This window comes from Taudactylus pleione, unplaced genomic scaffold (genome assembly GCF_031769625.1).
Source record: "Taudactylus pleione unplaced genomic scaffold, aTauple2 ptg000172l, whole genome shotgun sequence".
NCBI classification, from domain to species: domain Eukaryota; kingdom Metazoa; phylum Chordata; class Amphibia; order Anura; family Myobatrachidae; genus Taudactylus; species Taudactylus pleione.
Genome location: NW_028284574.1, coordinates 2,127,169 through 2,153,118, shown reverse-complemented (window position 1 = coordinate 2,153,118; position 25,950 = coordinate 2,127,169). Strand labels below are relative to the sequence as shown.

At 45.3% G+C, this 25,950-nt stretch overlaps 1 protein-coding gene across 2 annotated transcripts in view; it reads right to left on the bottom strand.

Annotated features, from left to right (window-relative positions):
* The window catches only part of PPM1J (protein phosphatase, Mg2+/Mn2+ dependent 1J), a 116,059-nt gene that overhangs the window by 23,581 nt on the left and 66,528 nt on the right, over positions 1-25,950 (bottom strand). For both annotated transcript variants that reach the window (XM_088475409.1, XM_088475408.1), the window contains exons 4-6: positions 20,960-21,072; positions 16,631-16,715; positions 10,987-11,105 (exon numbers count right to left, since the gene is read on the bottom strand). In XM_088475409.1, the coding sequence (XP_088331535.1) occupies positions 10,987-11,105; positions 16,631-16,715; positions 20,960-21,072 (317 nt within the window). The remainder of the gene's footprint in view (positions 1-10,986; positions 11,106-16,630; positions 16,716-20,959; positions 21,073-25,950) is intronic.

Below are 25,950 nucleotides of genomic sequence, written 5' to 3'. Positions count from 1 at the left end.
GCGTGCTGTCGATGTTGATTGACAGCACGCCCCCTTTGGTGGGCGTACCTGCCAGACGGAGGCGTTCCCATGGGAACACCTACCGTCTGAAGCCGGCCCCACTGACATCACTAGTGATGTCAGTGGGAGTGATTTTGGCTCTGATAGAGCCAAAATCACTCCAGGGCTTGCGGCAGCGAGACCCTACCGCAGGGTCTCCGTCGCAAGCCCGATGGTCGCGATGGTCAAGACCATCGCGACCATCATCATGGACGCTCGCATATGCTGTGGGTGGTCACCCACAGCTATGCGAGCGGCCAGGAGGCCGCTCCATTTTCATGGAGGAGGGCACTGATTCAGAGCGAGCGCTCTGGTCAGAGCGTTCGGCTCTGAATCAGGCCCCAAATTATTTTTAGTAGCCCATCTTCTGCTTTATGTCACATATATTCTTGTCAGAGGCACAGACAGCTACGTTGCTCAGGAGATGTGCCAAGGCGTAAGCAGATATTGTACCTGCCTTGGGCACGGCAGCATTGACCATATGCCATGTAGATTTTTCTCCAGAGAACTGGCAGCATCATTTTGTATTTAGTCTATTGTCAGTCACTGCTTTCCAAGCCTTCTTAGGTACATTTGTCTGACCAGATTTGTAAGATGGGATATAAGAAAGAAATTATTCTTTATTTTTGCCAGAAGCCAATAAGTCTAGCAGGATGTGTTTTGAATGTGGGATTAAACTGGAGCACCTAGAGGAGGACATACAAACTCCACTCAAATATGGTCTTGATCAGAATCAAATACATGATAACAGCGCTGTGATGCAGCAGTGCTAACCACTGTGCCATCATATGGTGTATGCTTATCTCTAATTTATAAATACAGTAGGTCATGTAACTGAGTACAAACAGTTAATTGCGTTGTGTGTAATTTACTAGTGTCTATGAAAAAAATCCAATTATTAATATACAAATAATCATAAATATAACTTCAAATATAGACGGAATCTCTCAATGGTTAGCAAAGTTATATATTTTTAGGGACTCAGAAGGAGGCCTCATACTACAATTACAGTGCACCAATTGTGTCTCCTTGGAGACAACACAGCAGCTCTTTTACACCTTGTCATGATGCCTTGTCTAAAGCTGGGTAGCGATGTGTACCTAGCACCGATGTCGTGTGCGGTGGGACCCGGTGTGCTTGTCAATGCCAGGAGCGACAGCAGGGGGGGGGCATGCTGCATTCGGCAGCATGGACCCCGCTGACTATATAGCTGACGGGAGCGTGCATCGTCAACATCATAGCGGGTACACACTGGCCTATGTGCCCGATATGGGGACGACATATGGTCTAGTGTGTACCCGCGTAAGTGTCTGCCTCTGAGTGGCAGCACTACACAGTACTGATCCTGCAGCATGCCATCTGGTCTGCAGGTGGAGTCAAATAGTTTATGGCTCAGTATCTTGTGTATCTGACTAATAACTCAGATTGCTAGTACATATTCTACTATATATTTATCTCCACCCTTCTGGAAGATGTGGGCATTGTATTATCACTACTATGTAACTTCTTGACTAATGGGTATGCTACACACTCATGCTTTTGTTTGTAATGGATCAAATCTTTCTTCCTCTGCACAGTCTAATGTCACTGGAGCTCCTGACACAGGGGGAAATTTACTAAGAAAAAACCGTTCCATTGGCCATGGCCAATGTGCAGCAAGTGATTACTTTGTGGGGCACTCTTTTATAATAAATGAATTGATATAATTGATATCAGGAAATATACATAATTACAATATAACTTTCAATTGGTTCCCTCTTTAAAGAGATTGGGGATTATTTTGACTCTGAGTTTGAAAATATAACCAAGTCACCCATCAATAAACACCCATAAATACTATATAGTTGATATCAGAAAATGAACATAATTAAAACATAACTTTTAATCGGATCCTTCTTTAAAAGAAATTGGGAATTATTATGACTCTGATTATGAAAAATATGAGATATGGTAAGAACTTACCCTTGTTATCTCTATTTCTACGAAGTCCATAGGGTTCCACAGGATACCTTGGGTATAGGTGTGACGTCAGTCGCAGGGCACCAAAGAGTTAAGCTTTCAGCCTCCCAGGATGCACTAGGTCCCCCTCCTATACCCCGCCCCCGGGCCAAGGCACCTCAGTTAGTTACCAAGCCATAGGCCGGAGGAGGAGAAGGAAGAGAGAGAACAAAGATCTGGACACATACAAGAATCACATTCTCACCAGAGGGAGACGGAAAACCGGTGACCAGAGCAAAGCCCATCTGCAGCACAGGTGCGACAGGGCGGGAGTCCTGTGGAACCCTATGGACTTCGTAGAAATAGAGATAACAAGGGTAAGTTCTTACCATATCTCATATTTTCTACTTCAGGGTCCATAGGGTATCCACAGGATACCTTGGGGATGTCCCAAAGCAGTATCCTTTAAGGGTGGGGACGCTCCTGTGCAGAAAGGAGAATCCGCCGCCCGAAGGAAGCATCCTGAGAGGCGAAGGTGTCAAACCTGTAATACCTCACGAAGGTATGGACAGAAGACCACGTAGCAGCCTTGCAGATCTGAACTGCCGAGGCACCACGTCGAGCTGCCCACGAAGGACCCACAGACCTAGTGGAATGAGCCTTCAGAGGAGGGACCGGTAGGCCTTCATGAAGATAAGCTTCAGAAATAGCCATACGGATCCAGGCTGCCAAAGTTTGCTTTGAAGCAGGCCAACCCTTTTTACGGAAGCCATAGAGGACAAACAAAGCGTCCGACTTCCTAAACGAAGAAGTGCGGTCAACATAAGTCCTTAAGGCCCGCACAACATCCAAAGAGGCCTCACCCACGGAAAGACCCGGTGAGTTAAAGGCCGGAACAACTATTTCCTCGTTAACATGAAACTGGGAAACAACTTTGGGAAGAAACTCGGGCCGAGTGCGGAGCACTGCCCTGTTCCCATAAAAAACCAAGAAAGGGGGTCTACAAGAAAGAGCCCCTAACTCAGAAACACGTCTGGCCGAAGCAATGGCCAGAAGGAAAACAGTCTTAGCTGTTAGCCATTTAAGATCCACTGAGCCCAGTGGTTCAAACGGCGGTCCTTGGAGAGCCCTCAGGACCACAGCCAAATCCCAAGGCGCCACAGGTGGAACAAAGGGCGGCTGAATGCGGAGAACACCCTGCATAAAGGTGCGCACATCCGGGATTGTAGCAATCCTACGGTGAAACCAGACAGATAGGGCCGAAACCTGTATCTTCAAAGAAGCAAGGCGAAGCCCATGATCTAGTCCCGCTTGCAGGAAGGCGAGAATCCGAGACAGACGAAACTCCCGCGGTGCATAACCTCTCGGTCGACACCACTGGAAGAACGTATGCCACACGCGATGGTATATCCTCGCGGAAGACGGTTTCCGAGCTCGTAACATGGTACGCACCACAGAGCTGGAAAACCCCCGGGACCTCAGCATGGTCGTCTCAACAGCCACGCCGTCAAAGACAGCCGAGTCAGGTCCGGGTGAAGGCAAGGACCCTGAGACAGAAGGTCCGGTCGTAGCGGCAACCGCAGAGGACTGTCCACGGACAGACCCTGAAGGTCTGAGAACCAGTGCCGTCTGGGCCACGCGGGAGCTATCAACAGGAGCGTCCCTCCTTCCTGTTTGAATTTCCGGATTACCCGTGGAAGAAGGGAGACCGGAGGGAACAGGTATGCGAACCGGAACGTCCACCGGACGGACAGAGCATCCACCAGAGACGCCCCTTCGTCTCTTGTGCGAGACCCGTACACCGGCAACTTGTTGTTGTGCCGGGACGCCATGAGGTCGATTTCTGGAAGACCCCACCTGTCCACCAGTAGTTGAAAAACGTCCGGGTGCAGGGACCATTCCCCCGGATGAACGTCCTGGCGACTTAGAAAGTCCGCCTCCCAATTTAGCACTCCCGGGATGAAGACCGCTGATATGGCCGGAAGATTGCGCTCCGCCCAAACCAGGATCCGAGAGACCTCTACAAGAGCCGCCCGACTGCGAGTTCCTCCTTGCCTGTTTATGTAGGCCACGGTGGTAGCGTTGTCCGACTGGACCTGCACCGGGCAACCCTGGAGAAACCGCTGTGCCTGCTGGAGAGCATTGAAGACTGCACGGAGTTCCAAGATATTTATTGGAAGCTCCGCTTCTGTCGGCGTCCACCTGCCCTGGAACAAGTGTGGACCCGAAACTGCTCCCTAGCCCCGAAGACTGGCGTCCGTTGTCAACAGGACCCAATTTGGAACCCAGAACGGACGTCCCTTGTTGAGGTGGGTCGTCTGTAACCACCACGCAAGGGACAGGCGAACCTCCTGGGTGAGCACAATCGTCTGGGACTTCAGAGACTGAGGCAGCCCGTTCCACTTGGACAGGATCAGGTGCTGCAGAGGTCTGGAGTGAAACTGGGCGTATTCCACCATGTCGAACACCGACACCATGGAGCCCAGTAACCTCATCGCCGAGTGTAAGGACACCCGGCGGCTGTGCAGGCAACTGCGCACCCTTGACTGTAAAGCAGAGATCTTGTCCTCCGTCACGAAGATCCTTTGCTGTCCCGAGTCCAATAAGGCTCCAAGATGCAGAATCCTCCGAGACGGGATTAGAGTGGACTTCTGCCAGTTGATTAGCCAGCCGTGCCGTTGCAGCAGTGCAATGGTCAGGTCCAAGTGGCGTAACAGGAGCTCTGGAGATCCTGCCACCAATAACAGGTCGTCCAAATACGGCAACATGCGGACTCCCTGCAGCAGCAGAAAAGCCGCCATGACCGCCATCACCTTGGTGAAAACACGTGGTGCTGTTGCCAGGCCAAAAGGTAACGCCCGAAACTGGAAGTGGTCGCTGCGGATTGCAAACCTGAGGAACTGTTGATGGCGCAAAAGAATAGGGACATGCAGGTAAGCGTCCTGTATGTCCAATGACACCAAGTAGTCCCCAGGTTCCAGCGCCAGAATGATGGACCGTAGGGTCTCCATCCGAAACTTCGGGACCCGCAAAGACTTGTTGAGTGCTTTGAGGTTGAGAATCGGACGATATGACCCATTGGGTTTCTGTACCAAAAATAGATTTGAATAGAAACCCTGGCCCCTCTGGGAGAATGGAACAGCCACTATAACTCCAGCCTGGAGCATAGTGTGCAATACCTTCCGCAGCTCCGTAGCCTTGTTCCGGTCTGATGGGAGACCCGTGGTGAAGAAGCGAGCCGGGGGTCTGTGCCGGAAGGAGAGGGCGTATCCGTGGGAAACCACCTCCAGAACCCAAGTGTCTGTCGTAGTGGTCGACCAACACTGGGCGAACTGTAGCAGGCGGCCTCCCACCCTGGGATCCCCCAAAGGGAGGCCCGGACCGTCAGGCCGCAGGCTTGTCATCTGGCTTGGGGGCCGGACGTCTGGTACTCCATGCCTGCTTCCGGGGCTTGACCGATTTCTTAGGGCCAGCCTGTCGAGGAAACGACTGTGGTTTGGGCCTGTCCTGGGCCCTAGATGACCGAAAGGACGATGGTCCCGAACCAGAAGGAGCAGCGGCCGACGGGAGACAAGCAGATTTGGCTGCCGCCAGCGTGGCCACAATCTTATCCAGATCCGGACCGAAGAGAACTTCTCCGGTAAATGGCAACGCTTCCAGACCTTTCTTGGAATCTGCGTCCGCCTTCCAGGATCGCAGCCACAAGGTGCGACGAGCAGCTACCGCTGCTGAAGAAATTCTAGACACCAGAGTACTAATGTCTAGAGCCGCCTCGTTGATGTAGGTGGCCGAATCACGGAGATTGCCAATCAACTCCGCCTGTTCGGCCAGACAGTCGGATTCAAAAGAAGCCTCTAATGAATCCGCCCAGCGCTCCATCGCTCTGGCAACCCAGCAAATGGCCATAGCCGGCCGTGCTGCCCCCCCTGCAAGGGAATAAGCGGACTTCAGGCAGATTTCTACCTTGCGGTCCGTAGCATCCTTAAGGGAGGACATGGATGGCATCGGCAATGTGGCACTACGGACAAGACGGGTCACGTGAGAATCCACCTGTGGAGGGGATTCCCACTTAGCAAAATAATTATCCGCGAACGGATAAGCCACCGCCAGGCGTCTCTGCGGCTGGTATCTTTTGCCAGGTTGTTTCCACGCCTCCTCTAAATGGTCCACCAACTGACCCGAAAGAGGAAAGACTGTGGCATCGCCCTTCACATCTTTGAAAAAGGAATACTTAGATTTAGCCGCTGGGGGAACTTCGTCCTCAATCACCAAGGCTGTGCGGACCGCCCGAATAAGTCCAGGAATATATACTTTGGACTTAGCATCAGCGTCCTTAGTATGGAGAGGTTCCTGATCGTAAGGATCCAGAATCTCCCCATCATTAGACGTCCCTTCGTCATCCTCATAAGGAGCGGACAGAGACGCCACCGGCCTTTTATGAGGCCGCATCACAGACTCCCCTTGCAACACATCCGACAAGTGCTGTACAGAACTCGTCAGGGAGTTAACCCACGCTGGCTCCTGAGAACCCGGGAGCGGGGAAATAGGGAGACTGTGGGGTACCACCAATTGTCGTGGGAACCCCTGCATGGGTGACGACACCACAGACTGCTGGGACAAACCCATCGGAGTAAACGCGGGCTGCGGAGCTAACTGGCCCACTAAAGCTGTTAACGCCTGAGCGAAACAAGCCCAGGGCGGCTCCTGTACCGGTGCTGTAACCGTAATAGGCCGCGCCATGGACAAACACTGCCGGCAAAGGCCCTCCGCGCTACCCTCCCCCTCTGCTAACGGTACTTTGCACGTGGTACACTGTAGCCGGAGGGGAAAATCACTTTCAGACATGATGGCACCACGTATGTGACCTCTCTCACCAATTAAGTATTAAATAGGGGAGAGACCACCCTGCAGCACCGCACCGCAAGGGCTTTAGCAGAAGAACAGGGACAGTAATAAAGCTAATAAATGTAATAAAGTAACAATGCAGAGAAATAACAATTCCTGCACTAACAGCGCTGATCACTCAACTACACAGACACAGGGCCTGGTAGGACACAGCGCTGCATACACAGACCTGAGCCACAGCGGAGGAGAGGTATGCGGGGGGACCCAGACCACGATGCTTCCGTCCAGCGCTTCCAGCAGCGTTCACCATGCGTTCTGGAGAAGATGGCCGCCGAGGAGCAGAGAGGAGGCTGGCCTGGGGGAGGAGCGCTGCCACAGGACCAGTCGGCAGCATGCAGAGAGGGCTGTGTGCAGCGGGGGAGGCGCCGGCTGTGAGACAGGGAAGGCACGCTCCCCTGGCATGCATTTAACCCCTGGGACGCCGCAGCGCTACCGCTCTGCTGCGGTCCGCTGTCCCAGGGGGTAGTGGAAGCGCAGGTTGGTCGCCTGGCTCCACGCTGCAGCCAGTCCCCAGGGAGCCCCCTGCCTGGGGACTTAGGACCATGTGATCAGCGGGGACCCACCGCGGGACCCCGCTGCTTACCTTTGTCCCCCTTGAATCCGGCCATGGTCCGGAGCATCTGGGGTCACCGCTAGCTGTGACCCCAAACGCCCACCAGCATCCCCGGATCAGTACCGGCGTTCTGGTACCGGCAGGGTGTAGGGAAGACAGCATGGACGTCAGGACTGACTGTCCATGCTGTTCATCCAGATGTGCAGCCACAGCTGCATGAAGAAAAAGCTTCAGGGGCTCTTCTAGCCCCCACTCCAACAGGTGCACCCGACTCCGGCCGGGCACCAAACTAAACTGAGGTGCCTTGGCCCGGGGGCGGGGTATAGGAGGGGGACCTAGTGCATCCTGGGAGGCTGAAAGCTTAACTCTTTGGTGCCCTGCGACTGACGTCACACCTATACCCAAGGTATCCTGTGGATACCCTATGGACCCTGAAGTAGAAATATGATAGTCACCCATGGGTACTTTCATATTCGATTCCAGGCAGCACCACCAGCTATATACAACATTTGGTAACTAATTATTAAAATGTACTAAATTGCTGGTCTATAAATTGAATTACATTTTTGCCCTGAGCAGGATAATATTTGTGTTTCTTGTCAGGGGGAGATTTATCAAAGCTTGAAGAGAGATAAAGTGGAGAGAAATAAAGTACCAACCAATCAGCAGATTGTGTTTAAAAAAAAGGCAGTTACCTATGTGTAGTTTGGTGCCTGCATGGTCTGCATATTATGACAGTAGGTGACACATTGTTATAGATCTAAGTAGATTTGTAACGCATTTCTGTATCATAGAAAGGTGCCTAAATGCAGAGCGATCCGGATATACCATTGGCACGTCTGGACAATATATGCTGCGATTTGCAGTCAGTAAAGTCTAACCGTGGGTATGGGCACCTTAAATTAACAAGATACATATAATTTATGAAGAGCGACTAAAATGTAAATGCAACAAACTTACAAGTAATGAAAGAGTTAACATATGCAAGCTGGAATCCTAAAGCTGGGTACAAATTCACCGATGTGTGTCCCCAGCGATGCGATGCCCGACATATCAGGAGGCAGGTACACATTACACGATCCAGTGTCCAACCGCCCGCCCGATATGGAGCACCAGCTCCACTCAGCTGCCTGGCATAGTTCATCACATTGACAGATTGAGCAGCATGTATGGCAGATCTGTCGATGCGATGAACAACCCTGCGGGTGCTCGCATGGTCTGACATAGTGCGTACACACTGGCAAATGTTGACGATATGTCGGCCCGATCCACTGGATCAGGCGACATATCGTCTAATGTGTACCCACCTTAATGAAAGATCTATACACAGTAAGGAATTGGTATGTAATGTCGTCTGTCGGGATGCCTCCTGTCAAAATACAGACAATGGCATCCCGATGGTTGGTATCCCGACAGGGGTCAGGTAAGTATACTTACCCTCCCCCTTCTTGTTGCCTAACCCTCCCAGTTAGTGCCTAAACCTAAATCTCCCCCTTTAGTGCCTAATCCTAACACACTCCCCTTCGTGCCTAACCCTAACCCCTCCCCAGTGGTGCCTAACCATAACCCTCCCCCCTAGGGATGAATAACCCTAACCCCCCCAAAACCTAACGCTAACCCCGCTACTCTGCCTAAACCTAACCCTCCCTGCGGCTAACAGCTAAGACGCCCTGGATTTACCTTGTTCGGGCTGGCGTCCTTCTGGATTCCGGCATCGGGATTAAGATAGGCGTCGGTATTTCGACGCATATCTTAAGTCCCGTGTCAGGCTTCCCCCGTCGGGATTCAGACCAGTGGCATGCCGTCCACCGGTCCGATAGGTACATCCCCACAGTACGATATGATTTACCACATACCAGACAGATACTAGATGATACAAAGAGATAATGCTGCTGGCTGAAAGTATAGATATTTTATAAAACAGTGAGAAATTACAACTCATATCTTTAATAATTAGAAATCTATCTAAAAATTTCTTATAGCACATCCAGTTATTAACAAGTTTTAGTGTTGCGATGCCAACCAACTTCCAGCAATACCCCCATTTTTTTGTTGCCATGCATCTCATCAAGCAGTCTGTGTCCACATTGCTAGCACAAGATCTGAACTGTCCCTCAAAAATGTAGTTTTGCGGTTAATGTCCTTGATTTTATTATTGCCTCAAACCCCTATCCTCTTATCATTTTCACCGACTTTCTGTTGGTTTCATGCTTTGGATCTAGCCCTGCTCTAACCAGCCTAGCGCGGATTGTCAGTACAGCATGGGGACCCCACGCTGCTGGGGTTTCCTGCTATAGTACTACCAGCCCTAGTGCTGGATATATATATATATATATATATAGCTGCTTCCGCTCCTACATGGTCCCTTACTGTTCTCGGATTACGCAAGGCTGTCCCTGTTCTCCCAAGTTCCACCCCACCTGTAGAAAGGTGCAAAATGAACCCCCATAAGTTAAAATCCTCTCTCTTAAAACGGACATTTCTGTCTAAAATATTTTTATTGCCTGTCGGCAGCACATGAGGAAAGGTACATAGATTCTTGTCCCTGTGGCGCTTTGTAGTTGCTTAATTGGGTCCCTGTAAAATTTAAACTTGAATTTAATTTCTTAACCCACGGAATGTTGTTTTTCTTATATAGTCCAAGCCTTGTTCAGCGAGGGCAGGACATTGAATACAAGTTTTAAATGGGCAGTAAACTACATTCTTATTAGGTACTGCCCACAGGAAGCACATGTAGCTGACATTCTACATTTTGACAGTTCAGTTTTGTCCTATTGCAGATGTCCTTCAGCTTTTGTATGAGGTTGTCTTAAGGTGGTGCCTACACACTATGCGATGTGCTCACCATGCGATATCGTGTCCGATTTCCCTTGAACTCTCCCCAGCAGCTCCCCGGCAGTCCGGGACACGATATGGTGCTAAAAAGTGTCCAATATGACTTAAGCTCTATCGTGCACAAAATCTATCTATTGCACAAAATCGTGTCCGAGATTGGCAAATCTTACCTGCAGCAGGCAAGATCTAAAGATGCGATGTACGACCAGCAGGTACGCGCATCGGCATCGTGACATGACGTGACCATATTTTACACGGTTTGTCGTTCCGATGCGTCGAAATCGGACGACTCATGTAAAATATCGCCTAGTGTGTAGGCACATTTAGAGGTCTATTAAAAGGAGAAGCTGAAATTTAAAAGTAAAAATCCATAATTAGAAGATAATTAATTAAACCGCGAAGTCCTGGTAGTAGCATCACGTGTTATGTTTCTGCACGATGTCTAGATACACTTCACACATTTCTGCTTGCACCTCAAATAAGTGAAATGTTACCGTAATTGCTGGTAATGTGCCAAGAAACATAACGTACAAGGCTTCTGTGAAGCCTTGCAGCTAATTGAATCATCCCCTTTATTTGACCTTTTGGATTAATTTAAAAACATTACAATTGTGGGTCAAGTAGTCCTTTTTCTTTATACAGTGTAAAAAAAAAAACTAACATTTTAACAATACTCCCACTTTAGGCTTAAACCAAATATATAAATCATATATTACCAGCCTGTCATGGTGTGGTCCCGATACAACATTCGTTTCCCATGTTCTTTCTGCTGTATCCTTCGTGGGAACTCAAGGCAAGTAAACTCGTTTCCCAATAGCTCTGGCTTCAAGGTAGCCTAGAAGGAAAATATTTCACATATTTTAGTGTATGCTTTACCTGAAGCCAAGCAAAGGCCAGGGAGAAGCAGATAACCATTTATGGTCCCTGAAGCCAGAGATCTCTGTCTCTGATTGCAAATGCCAAAAACCAGGTCTCAGTTTATGGACCACATTTCCATATGAAGCATCTGGTCAGGAAAGAAATATACTGATTGTTTGTCTATAGCATCTGTCAGGAAACCCCCTCCACACCATGATAACAGTTACTGTATGGCCCATGAAGTCAGAGTTCTCATTTTATGAGCTGTACACTGGCCTGGGGTCGGTCCTTTAATAAAACCCTCTTGAAGATCAATCTGTCACATATTCTTTGACATATTGATAATGCAGCTCAACTTCCTCTGCAGGTAGTTACGGGGAACTTATAACAGTTCCTTGAAGTAATGAGTAACCGCCCACCCCCTTGCCTGTAGAAACCAAATCCTAGGACAATAGAATGTATGTGTTCATTGACATAGGTGGCCAAGGGGAAGGAAGGGGGCTGTCATTGCCCATTTCGAGCAAAAAATACAGTGACAGTCTCAATGCATTGGAGAGCATGCTGAATTACTCCACGGAACCTTCTTGTGATCTCCTCACTGCAATTTCATATTATATCTGATGTAAGTGATTATGTGCTATTTTCTCTATTTTATTTGATAGAAAATCTATTTGCTGCAAATTCTTGGTTGTCCAATTTATTTAAACAATTTTGTGTAACTGATAAGCATTGCAAATAATCTTTTTCAAATTAAACTTTCATTTAATTAGCTTAGTCTATGTTGTTCTTATATGATCCATAGCCTGTGGATCAGCAATACACGGTACATATATATTGTTTGAATAATAATAATTGGATTCTAACTGTGAATAGTCAGGAGAACTGAAGGGCTCCTAAATTACTGCTTGGTGTCAGCAGATATTTGGAATAGTAATCGTGAGAGACAGACAAGTGGGGTATATTTACTAAAGTGGGGGTTTTTAAATGTGGAGATGTTGCCCATAGCAACCAATCAGAATTTAGCTATCATCATCTAGAAGGTACTAGATAAATGTTAAGTAGAATCTGATTGGTTGCAACATCTCCAATTTTAAAAACCTGCACTTTAGTAAATATACTCCATTGTGTGAAGTGTAAGATTGTGTAACAGACAATGAGGTTGTTTTGATTTACTTCATATCAAACCATGCCACACAGGTCATATCATCAGTCACTTGAGTCTAACACACTGACAGTGGGTTCAAATTAATGTATATGGGAACAGGCTGGTCATGACAGTTTTCAACAGTACCGAAACAATGACTATTCTCCGCACATTTTTGTGATATGGTATTTATGGATTAAAGATAATTTTCTCTAGATGAATAAAAGGTGGTGAGTGTCCCATTTCATAATAAATATATATATATATATATATATATATATATATACACACACATATACATATACACACACACATACATAAAGTCAGGCGCATAAATATTGGGACATTGGCAGAATTTTCATATTTTGGCCTATATTCACCACCACAATGGCTTTGAAATGAAACAAACAAGATGTGCTTTAACTGCAAACTTTCAGATTTAATTTGAGGGCAATTACATCCAAATCAGGTGAACGGTGTAGGAATTACAACGGTTTCTATATGTGCCTCCCACTTTTTAAGGGGCCAAAAGTAATGGGACAAACTAAACAATCCTAAATCTAACTTTCACTTTTTAATACTTTGTTGCAAATCCTTTGCAGGCAATTACAGCCTGAAGTCTGGAACGCATAGACATCACCAGACGCTGGGTTTCATCCCTGGTGATGTTCTGCCAGGCCTCTACTGCAAATGTCTTCAGTTCCTGCTTGTTCTTGGGGCATTTTCCCTTCAGTTTTGTCTTCATCAAGTGAAATGCATGCTCAATCGGATTCAGGTCAGGGGTTTGACTTGGCCATTGCATAACATTCCACTTTTTAGCCTTAAAAAACTCTTTGGTTGCTTTTGCAGTATGCTTCGGGTCATTGTCCATCTACACTGTGAAGCGCCGTCCAATGAGTTCTGAAGCATTTGACTGAATATGAGCATATAATATTGCCCGAAACACTTCAGAATTCATTCGGCTGCTTTTGTCAGCAGTCACATCATCAATAAATACAAGGGAACCAGTTCCATTGGCAGCCATACATGCCCATGCCATGACACTACCACCATCATGCTTCACTGATGAGGTGGTATGTTTTGGATCATGAGCAATTCCTTTCCTTCTCCATACTCTTCTCTTCCCATCACTCTGGTACAAGTTGATCTTTGTCTCATCTGTCCATAGGATGTTGTTCCAGAACTGTAATGGCTTTTTTAGATGTTGTTTGGCAAACTCTAATCTGGTCTTCCTGTTTTTGAGGCTCACCAATGGTTTACATCTTGTGGTGAACCCTCTATATTCACTCTTGTGAAGTCTTCTCTTGATTGTTGACTTTGACACATATACACCTGCCTCCTGGAGAGTGTTCTTGATTTGGCCAACTGTTGCAAAGGGGTTTTTCTTCACCAGGGAAATAATTCTTCTGTCATCCACCACAGTTGTTTTCCGTGGTCTTCCGGGTCTTTTGGTGTTGCTGAGCTCTCCGATGCGTTCTTTCTTTTTAAGAATGTTCCAAACAGTTGATTTGGCCACACCTACTGTTTTTGCTATCTCTCTGATGGGTTTGTTTTGATTTTTCAGCCTAATGATGGCTTGCTTCGCTGATAGTGACAGCTCTTTGGATCTCATATTGAGATTCGATGGCAACTGATTCCAAATGCAAATGTCACACCGAGAATCAACTCCAGACCTTTTACCTGCTTAATTGATAATGAAATAACGAGGGAATAGCCCACACCTGTCCATGAAATAGCTTTTGAGTTGATAGTCCCATTACTTTTGTCCCCTTAAAAAGTGGGAGGCACATATAGAAACCGTTGTAATTCCTACACCGTTCACCTGGTTTGGATGCAATTACCCTCAAATTAAATCTGAAAGTCTACAGTTAAAGCACATCTTGTTTGTTTCATTTCAAAGCCATTGTGGTGGTGAATAGAGGCCAAAATATGAAAATTCTGTCAATGTCCCAATATTTATGCACTTGACTGTATATAGATATATAAAGCAAGAAAGATATAGTGACGGGGTGAATAGATAGATATATATATATCTATCTATTCAACCCGTCAATATCTCTCTCTCTCTCTATATTATAATATAATCAGAGAATTGCAGGCAGCACTCAGGAACAATAAACACCAGTACACAGCTGGTTACAAAATGTCAAAGTTTCAAGACTTGAATGGTCTCGTCATCAGGATCCTGATGACGAGACCATTCAAGTCTTGAAACTTTGACATTTTGTAACCTGCTGTGTACTGGTGTTTATTGTTCCTGAGTGCCGCCTGCAATTCTCTGCTATATGTTGGATCCTTGCTGTGGATACCTAGGAGGGCACCAGCTATTTACAACTTTTTTTGAAAATCATATGTATATATATATATATATATATATATATATATAAATGGGGAGGGAGAGTGTTATATGGGAGGAGAGAGGGTACCCCCTTCTCATGGCAGCAATGCCAAACATAGTTGCTAGTACACAATTAGATACAAGTATTCAGACTTGCAGCCTCACATAGCCTACAATGTTTTGCTACAGAATGCGGACTGCTCACTCATGCACCTATAACAGTTGTGGGCAGCCTATAGTTAGCAATCTGTTGTGCAACTAAAAGATGCAGCATGCCATACACAATTCTTAAAACTTACACAATATCTGGATTGCAAGGTTTTTTAGGACTTTAGTTTATTTATTAACAGTTTCTTATATAGCGCAGCATATTCCGTTGTGCTTTACAATTGTAAACATTAACAGAACAAAACTGGGTAATAACAGACAGATATATAGTTGCAGATGATGCTGGTATTTATAGTTTGCAGATTGCCTAAATCTGGCATAGACTAACATACTTTACGGCTTGCCACTTGAGATGTTCACTGTTGACAATAAGTTGTATGTTATGTATCGGTACTCAATGAAAATTAGAGAACAAAAGAAAACAAAACTAACAGGCTTTACTGCCTCTTGCATGTGACTGCAGTCATAGCTGTGTAATTGAAAAATATGAGAGCCTTGTTTTTATTTTAAGATACATGTCTTGCTGTATTGAGACAAACTTAGGACCTGAATCAGACCCGCTCGCTAAAATGAGCTTTGTTCATAGTTGGCGATGGTTCGCATTGTGCGCATGCATCGCAGTCCGTGTGCGCGACCCACAGCGAGAGATCGGGGAGCGTTCGCTCGCTGCGCATAGACTGCCCAGCAGGGTGAGTGACAGGAGAAGCCATTTGTGGGTGGTGACAGGGGCTGGCTGCTAGAGACGGTGGAGGGGAGATGCGAATGCAGGCGTGCCTGAGCATCCATCTCAACACCGTTTCAGAGGTGTGCATAATTAAGAGGCAGCGTCATAGTACACGTCACTAAACTTGTTTGACACTGAAGTGCTCGCAATGCTTGCGGTAGGGTATGGTCTGCCACAAGCGCTGTGATCGCATCTGATGTACCGCTGGTTGCATACACTTCCTGGAGATGACGTGCGCAAGTGGGTGTCTTAAGACAGGCTGGTGGGCGTCTGCATACACAAAACGATTGCACGCCAAGACATAGTGGGCGTGCTTATGCCTTGCCGTGAGATCGTCTGCCTTCACAAATTTGCATACACCGAGCAAGCGAACGCATCTAGTGAGCGGGTCTGAATGAGCTCCTTAATGCTTTGAGAAATAGTACAAAAATGTGTAAAACTAGGAAACTATGACATAACTGATATGCTCACTAATGAGATGAAACATTATGATTTTAAATGGTGAGTGAGCACATTGTGGGCCTGATTCAGAGCCGGACGCTATTTGCGCTCGCTCGTTCAGAAAAAGGGGCCGGATATTTAAATAGAGTGCTCGCGCTTTGCGGTCTGTTGACGCCTCTATGTCTGAACGAGCGAACGAAACATGCGCTCGCTATTTTTTAAAAAATGCCCCCTGGCCGCTTGCATCCTACGTCATCTCCGCTATTTATTAGATTAATCGAGTACATCGAAAGGCGTATGAGCTGCTCGCAGTGCTTGTGGTAGCATTTTCCTACCGAAATCATGCGAGCAGTTCAGGCTAAAAGACAACCAAGTGACATGGTCGATGACGCTGCTTTGTTAATTATGCACACCCATAACATGCCCGTTTTGACCTTTTGGCATGCCTGCGTTCGGATCTCCACTCCCCGTTTTCAAGCACCTTCCCCTGTTACCACCCACAAACGCCTCATTCTGTCACTCAAATTAGCAGGCATTCGCTATTTTGCGAGCACACAATTTCTGACCGCAATGACTGGTTCGCACATGCGTATTACAACCCATACGCATGCGCAGTTGTGCGAACATCGCTCGGAGCGAACGAGCGGCCGCTTACAAGCGGCTCTGAATCAGGCCCTGCGTTCTTACCAAGAACTGCAGCCTCTGTCTTTCAGTTTCCGGAGTGAACTCATGTGACATCGCAATGGTTTTCCCCTGTCCGATGATTATAGCTCTGCAATCAAAAAAAATCAGAAAATAAAGGTCACACAAATAAAGCACTGCACTGAAGAAAGCTTACTGTATATAGTAATACTGAAAGAACATCAAAACATATTTCTATCTTATTTTTTATAAATATATCCGGCTTTCAGACTGATAAAAGGAAAATATTACTTCTGCACTGAAAAGTGGCAATAATTTGACAATTCTTTCAGCAGCTGCTCCACAGGTGATTCTTATATGCTTGTGTAACATGACATTTTTCAAGTATTTGATGATAAATAGGAATACAAATAATCAAATTAGACAGCCAGATTGTGGCACTCACACCTTTCAGATAGCTGGGAGTCTGGGAGATTTACATCTCTTATCATTAAAGGAATATTTTACTTTAAAATAACACATGCTTTGTAGGACTCTTCTTGCTGGGTTAATCAAGGGAACCTATAGATGTCAATAAATTAATCGACCTCATTTACAAACCAGGAAAAATGCATCCCTACAATGAGTTTCATTATGCACAGGTCTTACACACGCATAGCTGCAGGCCTAGATTTGTGGCTAGGCCCTAGGACGTGAGGAAACAGATTTGCAGGGGCTTTCCATCTGTTTCATCATTGTAATAATATTTTTTGTATAAAAAAAATGATATTTTAAAGTTTACTGATAATTTCCTACACTTATTTTGGGATGTAGTTATGAGACCGGAGGCCACGATCCCGCCGGGGTCAATCCCGACGCTGAAAGTCAGACACGGGACTTAAGATAGGAATCGAAATACCAACGCCTACCTTAATTCCGACGCCGGAACACAGAAGGACACCAACCCGAACAAGGTCAGTCCGGGGTGCCCTTAGTGTTAGCTGCGGGAGGGGAAGGTTAGGTTTAGATAGCATAGCGGGGTTAGCGTTAGGTTTTGTGGAGGGGGTTAGGCACAACATAAGGACGCCCACCTTACCTTACTCACATCCGTAATGTTTAGCAAGACTGCGAAAGCAACAGTACAATAGAGTACTTTCGCAGCCTCATGCACACTTGCACAAGCTCTGACCTTACTTAGAAATTGATAACTTCATTGCACGCTATGAGTCCACAGGCTGCATCCGGCATCGCAGTGGCTGATTTATGCACGTCCCTGCAACAGCGTTTAAACACACTGGCACACCTGTGTTTCGCCAACCTATCTCCCCGTCACCACCCACAAACGGCACTTCCTGTCAACCACTCTGCGATGGGTCTGCGTGGTTCACTGCAATCGCAGTCCCGATCGCAGTGGCCAGTTCGCACACTGCATACGCATGCACAGATTGCAACAATCGTCTGATTGAGTGCATAATTGCAGTTGCGTTCGGTAGTGAATCAGGCCCACAGTTCCTCACAAACCGAGACATAAGGGGAATATTTACTAAAGTATGGGTTTTTAGAATTGGAGATGTTGCCCATACAAACCAATCAGATTCTACTTAACATTTATCTAGCACCTTCTAGATCGAAGATAATAGCTAGAATCTGTTTGGTTGCTATGGGCAACTTCTCCACTTCTAAAAACCCGCAATCAAGTAAATATACCCAAGGTCTTGCATAACAGCACAACTGAGGCTGGTAAACTGAATAACAGCAGTCGTCCTGTAGGAAGCTTAGAGAAGTGTTTGGGACAGCTCTCACCCTGAATCACTGCATGTGTATTTCGGTGTGTGCTTGACTGCCCTGCATTCCTCCCCAGACAGGAAACTGCTGAGGTGTGTGTGCTCGAGATCGGGATACGTTTAATGTCCCGACAGCAAGGATTCCGGCGGTCAGAATGCCAATTATGGCGGTCAGAATGCCGACACCGGAATACCGACACTTATCGGAATACCACAGACGGCATGCCAACCGCCGGAACCCCAAAGGTAATTAGAAAGGTTGGAGGGTGGGTTAGGCACTAAGGGGGGAGGGTTAGGTTTAGGCACTTGGGGGGGGGGGGTTAGGTTTAGGCATCGGGGAGGGTTAGGGGTAGGGATTAGGATACTTACCTATAGCCATCAGGATGGTAACCTAGTCAGGATGCCAGCATCAGGGCTGACTGCCGGGATCGCGAACGCTGCCATCCTGTACCCAACCCGTGTGCTGAACACCCTACCCTCATGTACAGTAAAGTGATGGACACATGTTTCTTTGACCTACCCCACCTACAGGACAATTATGCGTAAATTCTCTCCTGGACCATGGCACACCATGGTACTTACTAAAAAAAAAAAATCTTCAGATCTACTGAATAGGACAGGGTAGCCTGCCTAAGCTGCTTTCTGGTCAATAGCACAACATGGCTCTTGGCTTCAAGTAACAAGGGGCCTGATTCAGAGCCGTTCGCTATTTGTGGTCGTTCGTTCAAAAACAAGGGGTGGCTATTCAAATGATCCGTTCGCAAATTGCAGTCTGTTCCCACCTCTAAGTCTGAACGAGCGAGCAAAACATACGCTCGTTTTTTTTATAAAAACGCCCCCTGGCCGCACGCACCATACGTCATGTCCGCTATTTATTAGATTAATCGAGTACATCGTACAGCGTATGAACTGCTCGCTATTCTTGTGGTTGGTGTTTTCAACTGCTATTTTGCGAGCAGTTCTGAGTTAAAAAAAACCAAGTGACGTGGTCAATGACGCTGCTGTATTAATTATGCACTCCCTTAAAACGCCCGTTTTGACCTTTAAGCACGCCTGCGTTCGGATCTCCACTCCCCGTTTTCAAGCACCTTCCCCTGTTACCACCCACATATGCCTCATTCTGTCACTCAAAATAGCAGGCCCTCGCTATATTGCGTACCAACGATTTTCGGCCGCACTGACTGGTTCGCGCATGCGTACTAAAAACCGTACGCATGCGCAGATGTGCGAACATCGCTCGGAACGAGCGTACTGCCGCTAGCGAGTGGCTCTGAATGAGGGCCAAGGTTCCAAGATATGTGCTGAAACAGTGGACAACTCATTACAATCTGACCTATTACAATCTGACCTATTACAATCTGACCTATTACAATCTGGAGTTGAAAGATCACAAGTTCTTTACTTCTTTTATCATGAAGAGCTGCATTAATAAGTCTATCACAAAATGATACATTTTCCCAATTTTTGAATATTCTATAAAGATATTTAATTTATGGCCTCATTTATCAACAAGTTTTATCACTCACGAGTGATAGAACGCGTTGCCTTTTGATAAATGGTGCTCCAGCCAATCAGCTCCCAACTGTCAGTTTTCAAACAGATGACAATTGGGAGCGGAATGGCTGGAGCACCATTTATCATACGCAACGAGTTTTATCACTCATTGATAAAACTCGTTGATAAATAGGCCTCTTAATATTTAGGGCCCCATTAATAGACGAACGAAAATACCAGCGGCAATTTTCGTTTAGTATCATTGTGATACAAACGAAAATGCCACTAGTATTTATTAATGCTTACCCACTCCGGCGAGGTCCTGCGCTGGGCTGCTGGCAGCCTAAAGCTGCCAGCAACGGGGCTCCAGTGTTATGCGCATGCGCAACGGTCAGTCTGTGCATGACACAGGGACCAGGCAGTGCCTGGAAGGCTTCGCTGAAGCCGGAAAGGCACCGCCGGGTCTCCTTTGCCAGCAATGGGGCCTGCATCATTCTCGCCATCTAAAAGATGGTGAGAGCGATGCTGTGAAAACAGCGGTAATCTTAGATTAGCGCTTTTTATTAAATGCAGAAAGGTGGCGCTAAAGGGGTTATATTTCATTAGTAAATGGAGCCCTTAGTAAGAAAAGCAAATCCTTTTAGTCCATTAAGATCAAATTCCACAATGGAATTGTGCAACATTTTGCAGCCAAATGAAGAACACAATGAATAAGAATTATGTATCAATAGAATATATAGACAAGTGTCAGAGATTAAGTTAACATAACCTAGGGGCCTTTAGGCATCATGTGTATACAGTACCACCTCATCATGAACTTAGTGAACTGATCATGTGATTAATGAACACATGCTGGCATGGTGGTGGAATGCAATATTGTGGCTCACATCTAGTTAATCACATTACATTATGGGTTAATGTATAAAGCAGTGAAATGAGCGTGGAAGTGGACCAGTGAGGTAATTGCTATCAGGTATCATTTTCTATCATTATATAGAATGCACCTGATAAATGCTACCTCTGTTCTAATTGGTAGCTATAGGCAACCTCTCCAGTCTTTTCACTGCTTGATACATCAACTCTATCAATTATCATGTTCTCCAGAGATAAATTGTACCTGCTGTCACCAGCGTTGGCTACAAACAGTTTGCCCATCAGACAGATAGCCGCTAAGGCACAGCAGCCTCCATCGATGTTTTGCGATGTTCGTTCTCTTTCAATTTGTTCGTCCTGTAACCACAGAGACAGACATGTGTCCTGAGATACTGTAACATGTTGTTCATAATGATAACCCATAGTGCAAGATGGCAGAAACTGACTTCCTCTAAAATATTATCGGCAGGAACAGTTATTTCAAGATATTCAGGAAGTAACAGATCAACATAAATTCAGTTTTTCTGCATTAGAAGCTCTACAAAAAAAATTAATGTATATGTTAAAGGTTAACTGAAGCCAGGCAAATAACGGCTAAACAAACTATTTTTTATAAAAGCTTTATAATACAAAACTATTTGAAGCCGGATTCTGCTACTTTTTCTATTTCTTGCTGTTCTACTGTATCTCATTTAATATACTTAGTTATCACAGGTACCCATAATCCCCTCTAGAGCTGATATAGTATAGAAAATATAAAGTTGCACTGTCATTAATACCTCTGCGCAAGCACTTGCACTCCTTTTGGCAGTGCAGTGTGACTTGTATACATTTCCAGAATATGTGTATATAAGATTTATACACACTGTACTTCAGTCATGTGTAATGCGGATAGAATTACAGGCGCCGCCATGAATCGGTTAATCATTGCCCGTATCAGCATTGCCCCCGGCCCACAGCCATAAGAGCAGCTGTCATCACTAGTATCAGCGCTTATACCCCATGCTTGGTGCAGAAGATGCGACTGAAAATACTGTGCACTCTGCATATGCGGAATTAAGAACGGGCCCCAACTCTATCTACATGCCCACAACAAGCTTCTATTAGTGTACATGCAAACGCCCCATTGCAGAATAGTAACACCCATTCATCCACTGGCGAGAAGCGATTGCGATGAGTACGACTCAGAATTGTTTGTACATGCTCTACGTTGCATATAATGACTGTGACGCATGTGCAGTTTGCTAAAAGTCAGAAAATATGTCCACATTCGGACTTGTGTGCATCTCAGAATCAGGCTGTGTATAATTTGAGTATTAATTGTTACATGGGCAATATGCATATTGGTGAACGGCAGATCCCTTTTGTCAAAATCAATAAATGTAATTAACAAATCTGTCAGCAACTCACATCTTTCTAAATATCTTCGGATCACCATCGCGACTATCTGTCGCTGCCCTTGGTCAGGCTGCATAAGCTGAAGCTTAACCCTGCCTGGCAGACGGAACCCCTGAGCCAGGTCTGGGAAGTCTGTGTCCGACGACGCAGACACTGGCCTTGGCATGCCTATAAAATGGGGGCTACATGCTCCCGTTTTGTACAACGGTCCTGAACAGCATCCCTGCTTTTTCCCCCAAACGCCGCTGCACGTCAATCATGTTGTGGCTAAGGCGGTACTGCGAGCTATCACGCAGGATGTGTTCTGCACATACGCAGACCCCCAAACATTGGGTTTACGTAAATATCAGAATCAGGCCCAATGTCATTAAGCTGTCTAGCAAGGATAGAGAAAAGTTATTATTATTAATATTATCAGCATACTGTACACTGCAGCATTTTTCAATAGGGAATAAAACACAATTGTAATACAAAACTGGGTAGTAAAAGACAGACAGAGAAGGAACAGGGCCAGCACTCGCAAGCTTACAATCTAAGGGAATATAGGAGTTTGACACATCCAGAACATCTCCTGTTTGCAGAGAATTTCTGACTTTTATGGTTATTGGAATCCGTTCTATTCCTAATAGTTTCAGATTCCTTTGGTCACTCTGATTATATAGGCCAGGGTGAAATGCCTAGCAACACTGTAGGTAGTTATTTTATTCACCTATGAATGATAAATAAAGACATACTAGTTATAAAGAGGGTGTTCAATATACAAGTCAAAACAAAAAAGTAATCAGAACGACACACATTTTCACATTACTATAGTTATTATGATAAAATACCCAGGTTAATACCCTGCGCCACAGTGATTAGGATCACTATATTTCAATATACATTACTAATTAGCAAGAACCCGAACTTCCTCTATTACAATAGTGCTAGCGAGAAGTCATACACAATCAGGAGATGATGTGTGTATTATATATGTTGGTCTGTGTGTGTATATATATATATATATATAATATATATATATATATATATATACATACATGCATACATATACACATATATACATATATATACATATACACACACATATACACAGACAAACAGAGGCGGCACTCGGAGACTTCAATAGCGTGAGAGCAAAAGTAAACATTACTGGTGACACCAGTGAAGTTTATTTTTGCTTTCACGCTACTGAAGTAGAATTTATTTGAATGAATTTTTCTTTTTCGACATAATCTGCCTTGCTGTTCAATACACTTTGTCCATCTGTCAACAAGCTTTCGTGTTCACTCATTAAAAAATGTTTTAGGCTGAGCTGCGAGCCATGAATGCACCGCTGTCTTCATCCTAGTTTGTCGTGAATTATTGCGTAGGCAGAGCCATGGTTTATTTGCAAATGATTTCAATATAATCCACTGTCATTCGTCTATCCAGCAGAGGGCCTGATTCAGCAAGTATCACAGTTGCTAATACGCTCGCAATCGGGCGATTGTTGCGTTCTGCGCAACGCAGTGGGTGTATGCGAGCTGGCTACTGCTCCGCTACGGCCAATCCCTGGGCTCATACCAGCGCGATGTGGCAGAAGCCCATAGGCTTCTATAGGGTAGCGCCAGCCAATGATACATATGGATAATGCAGTGAAACCCTGAAAACGGTGTTTTTACCGTATATTCCATTTAGTACATCCCGGCCTGTGTGTGATAAATATTACATACAGAGAATGTCAGGATAGAAGGGGGCTGGGGAGCATGACAGGGAGTGATAAATATTACAAACATAACCATTGAGTTATGTCTGTAATACATCTCTGAATCAGGCCCAATGTGTGGTAAGCCTGTCTTCAAGCCCGTATCTTTGCTACCCTCACACTCACACACCATCATTGTATATCCTTTATCTCCTCCTGCTCCTTCTCATGGATGCTGGAAACAAATTCTCTGACCCTGGACCCTGTCCAATAACTACTATTTGCTTATGCTCCTTGTCCCACCCTTAAACTGTCCTCCAACCTTAACCACATATCTCCTATACCTTCCCTCACCCTTTTCTTGTGCATGATCTATTACTTTGAAGAGTCCTCAATCTCCATGCTTTTATATAAACCTGGCTCTTCTTCCCTGGCACTACATCCCCTGCTATATGGGTACACCAAATGGACGCATTTATAAACACTGCATTTTCACATGTCATGCAAACATTTTTCACTTCTGTAATATCCAATAGTTCCAATAACTCTAACCCCCATCACTTCATTGCCATCTTCATCTGTCTTCTCTGCCCCTGAAAAACTCTTCCTCGCTTACCACCTTTCCACTTACTTCAAATAGAAAATCAACAACATTTGACATGATAATTTCCTAATCCCACCTTTTCCTACACTACCTAATCCACCCTCAATTCATTCTGTCCAGTAACTAAACCCAAAGTCTGTGCACTTTTATCATAATCTCATCCTACAACCTCACCCATCAGCCCTATTCTCTCACATTGTCTCTGCTTCCTCTACAGGACTACAATTCAGACTTTACACACATTGCAAACTACAACCTGCCCCTCGATCCTACTAACTCCCAACTTCTCCACTCTCTCTAACCCATAGCATTCTCAGTATAGCAACCTGTATCTCTCCACTGGCACATTTCCATTCTCCTTTAAACATGTGCCCATCTCACCAATCCTCAAAAAAACCCCGAATCTAATGATCTAAGAGTAGCTTCTTTCTTCAATTTCTGCAACACTTCCCCACCCAATTTATCTCCAATCTACATGAGAAACTTGTGTGTCTACAGATGTGTCCTCATACATCTATCCTCAATACGCCTCACAGCGCGACTTGCCAGGTGTGAGTGAGCCACCAGGTCTCTTGCTACTCTGCTAGCCATGGGCATTTTTCTTTGCCGAAAATGCGTCTAATGACTAGGACGCACCAGCAGACTGTGCTGATTACTTGATACGAGACACTTATACATCTGTGTGCACCTGAGTCTGTATATGAACCACAACGTAACTTGGAATGAAAATAGCTGCTGCTACATTGTACCATTTCGTATCTAGATTTAGAGACTCAGTCGCACACAGATATACCTAAGATCGGACCACCCACAAAGGGCACTTCCTGTCAATCACTCTGCGATAGGTCTGCGTAGCCGCTATGATCACAGTCCCGATTGCAGTGGGCAGTTCGTGCACTGTGATGCGTAGGCATGTGCAGTACGCAACAATTGCTCGATTGCGTGCATATTAGCAACTGCGATCCTCAGGCCCAAAGTTCCTTACCAAGCCAGATCAGACTTAAAACATTTTTGGAATTGAAAATATCTCACTGGGTGATCAGGGAGTGACTGTTCAGCTCTTTTAGGAAAGCGTGAAATATCTTTTGATTTCCTGTATTTTAATTAATAACCTTTTATCCAATGGATTTAACGTTGATTTCAATGTATTTCAAGAAAGCATATTATTTGATACAAAATGTTATTTTTTGCAATTTTTATCATGGAAGTTTTTCAATGTATCATTTTTCTACCATGTTATTCAATATGTTGTATTATTTTCATATTATTGTTACCATTAGAGAAATTTTAAATTGTTATGACATTTATTATGTTTGTAAGCAATATTATAAATTTTTAACTTGTTGCATGTTCTTTATAATACCTAGACTGCTGTAAAACATACATGGGCCTGATGCAGAGTTAGGGGTAAATTTACGAACATGAGAGCTTTTAGAAGTGGAGATGTTGCCCATAGCAACCAATCAGATTCTGCTTAACATTTAACTAGCACCTTCTAGAAGGTAATAGCTAGAATCTGATTGGCTGCTATGGGAAACATCTCCACTTC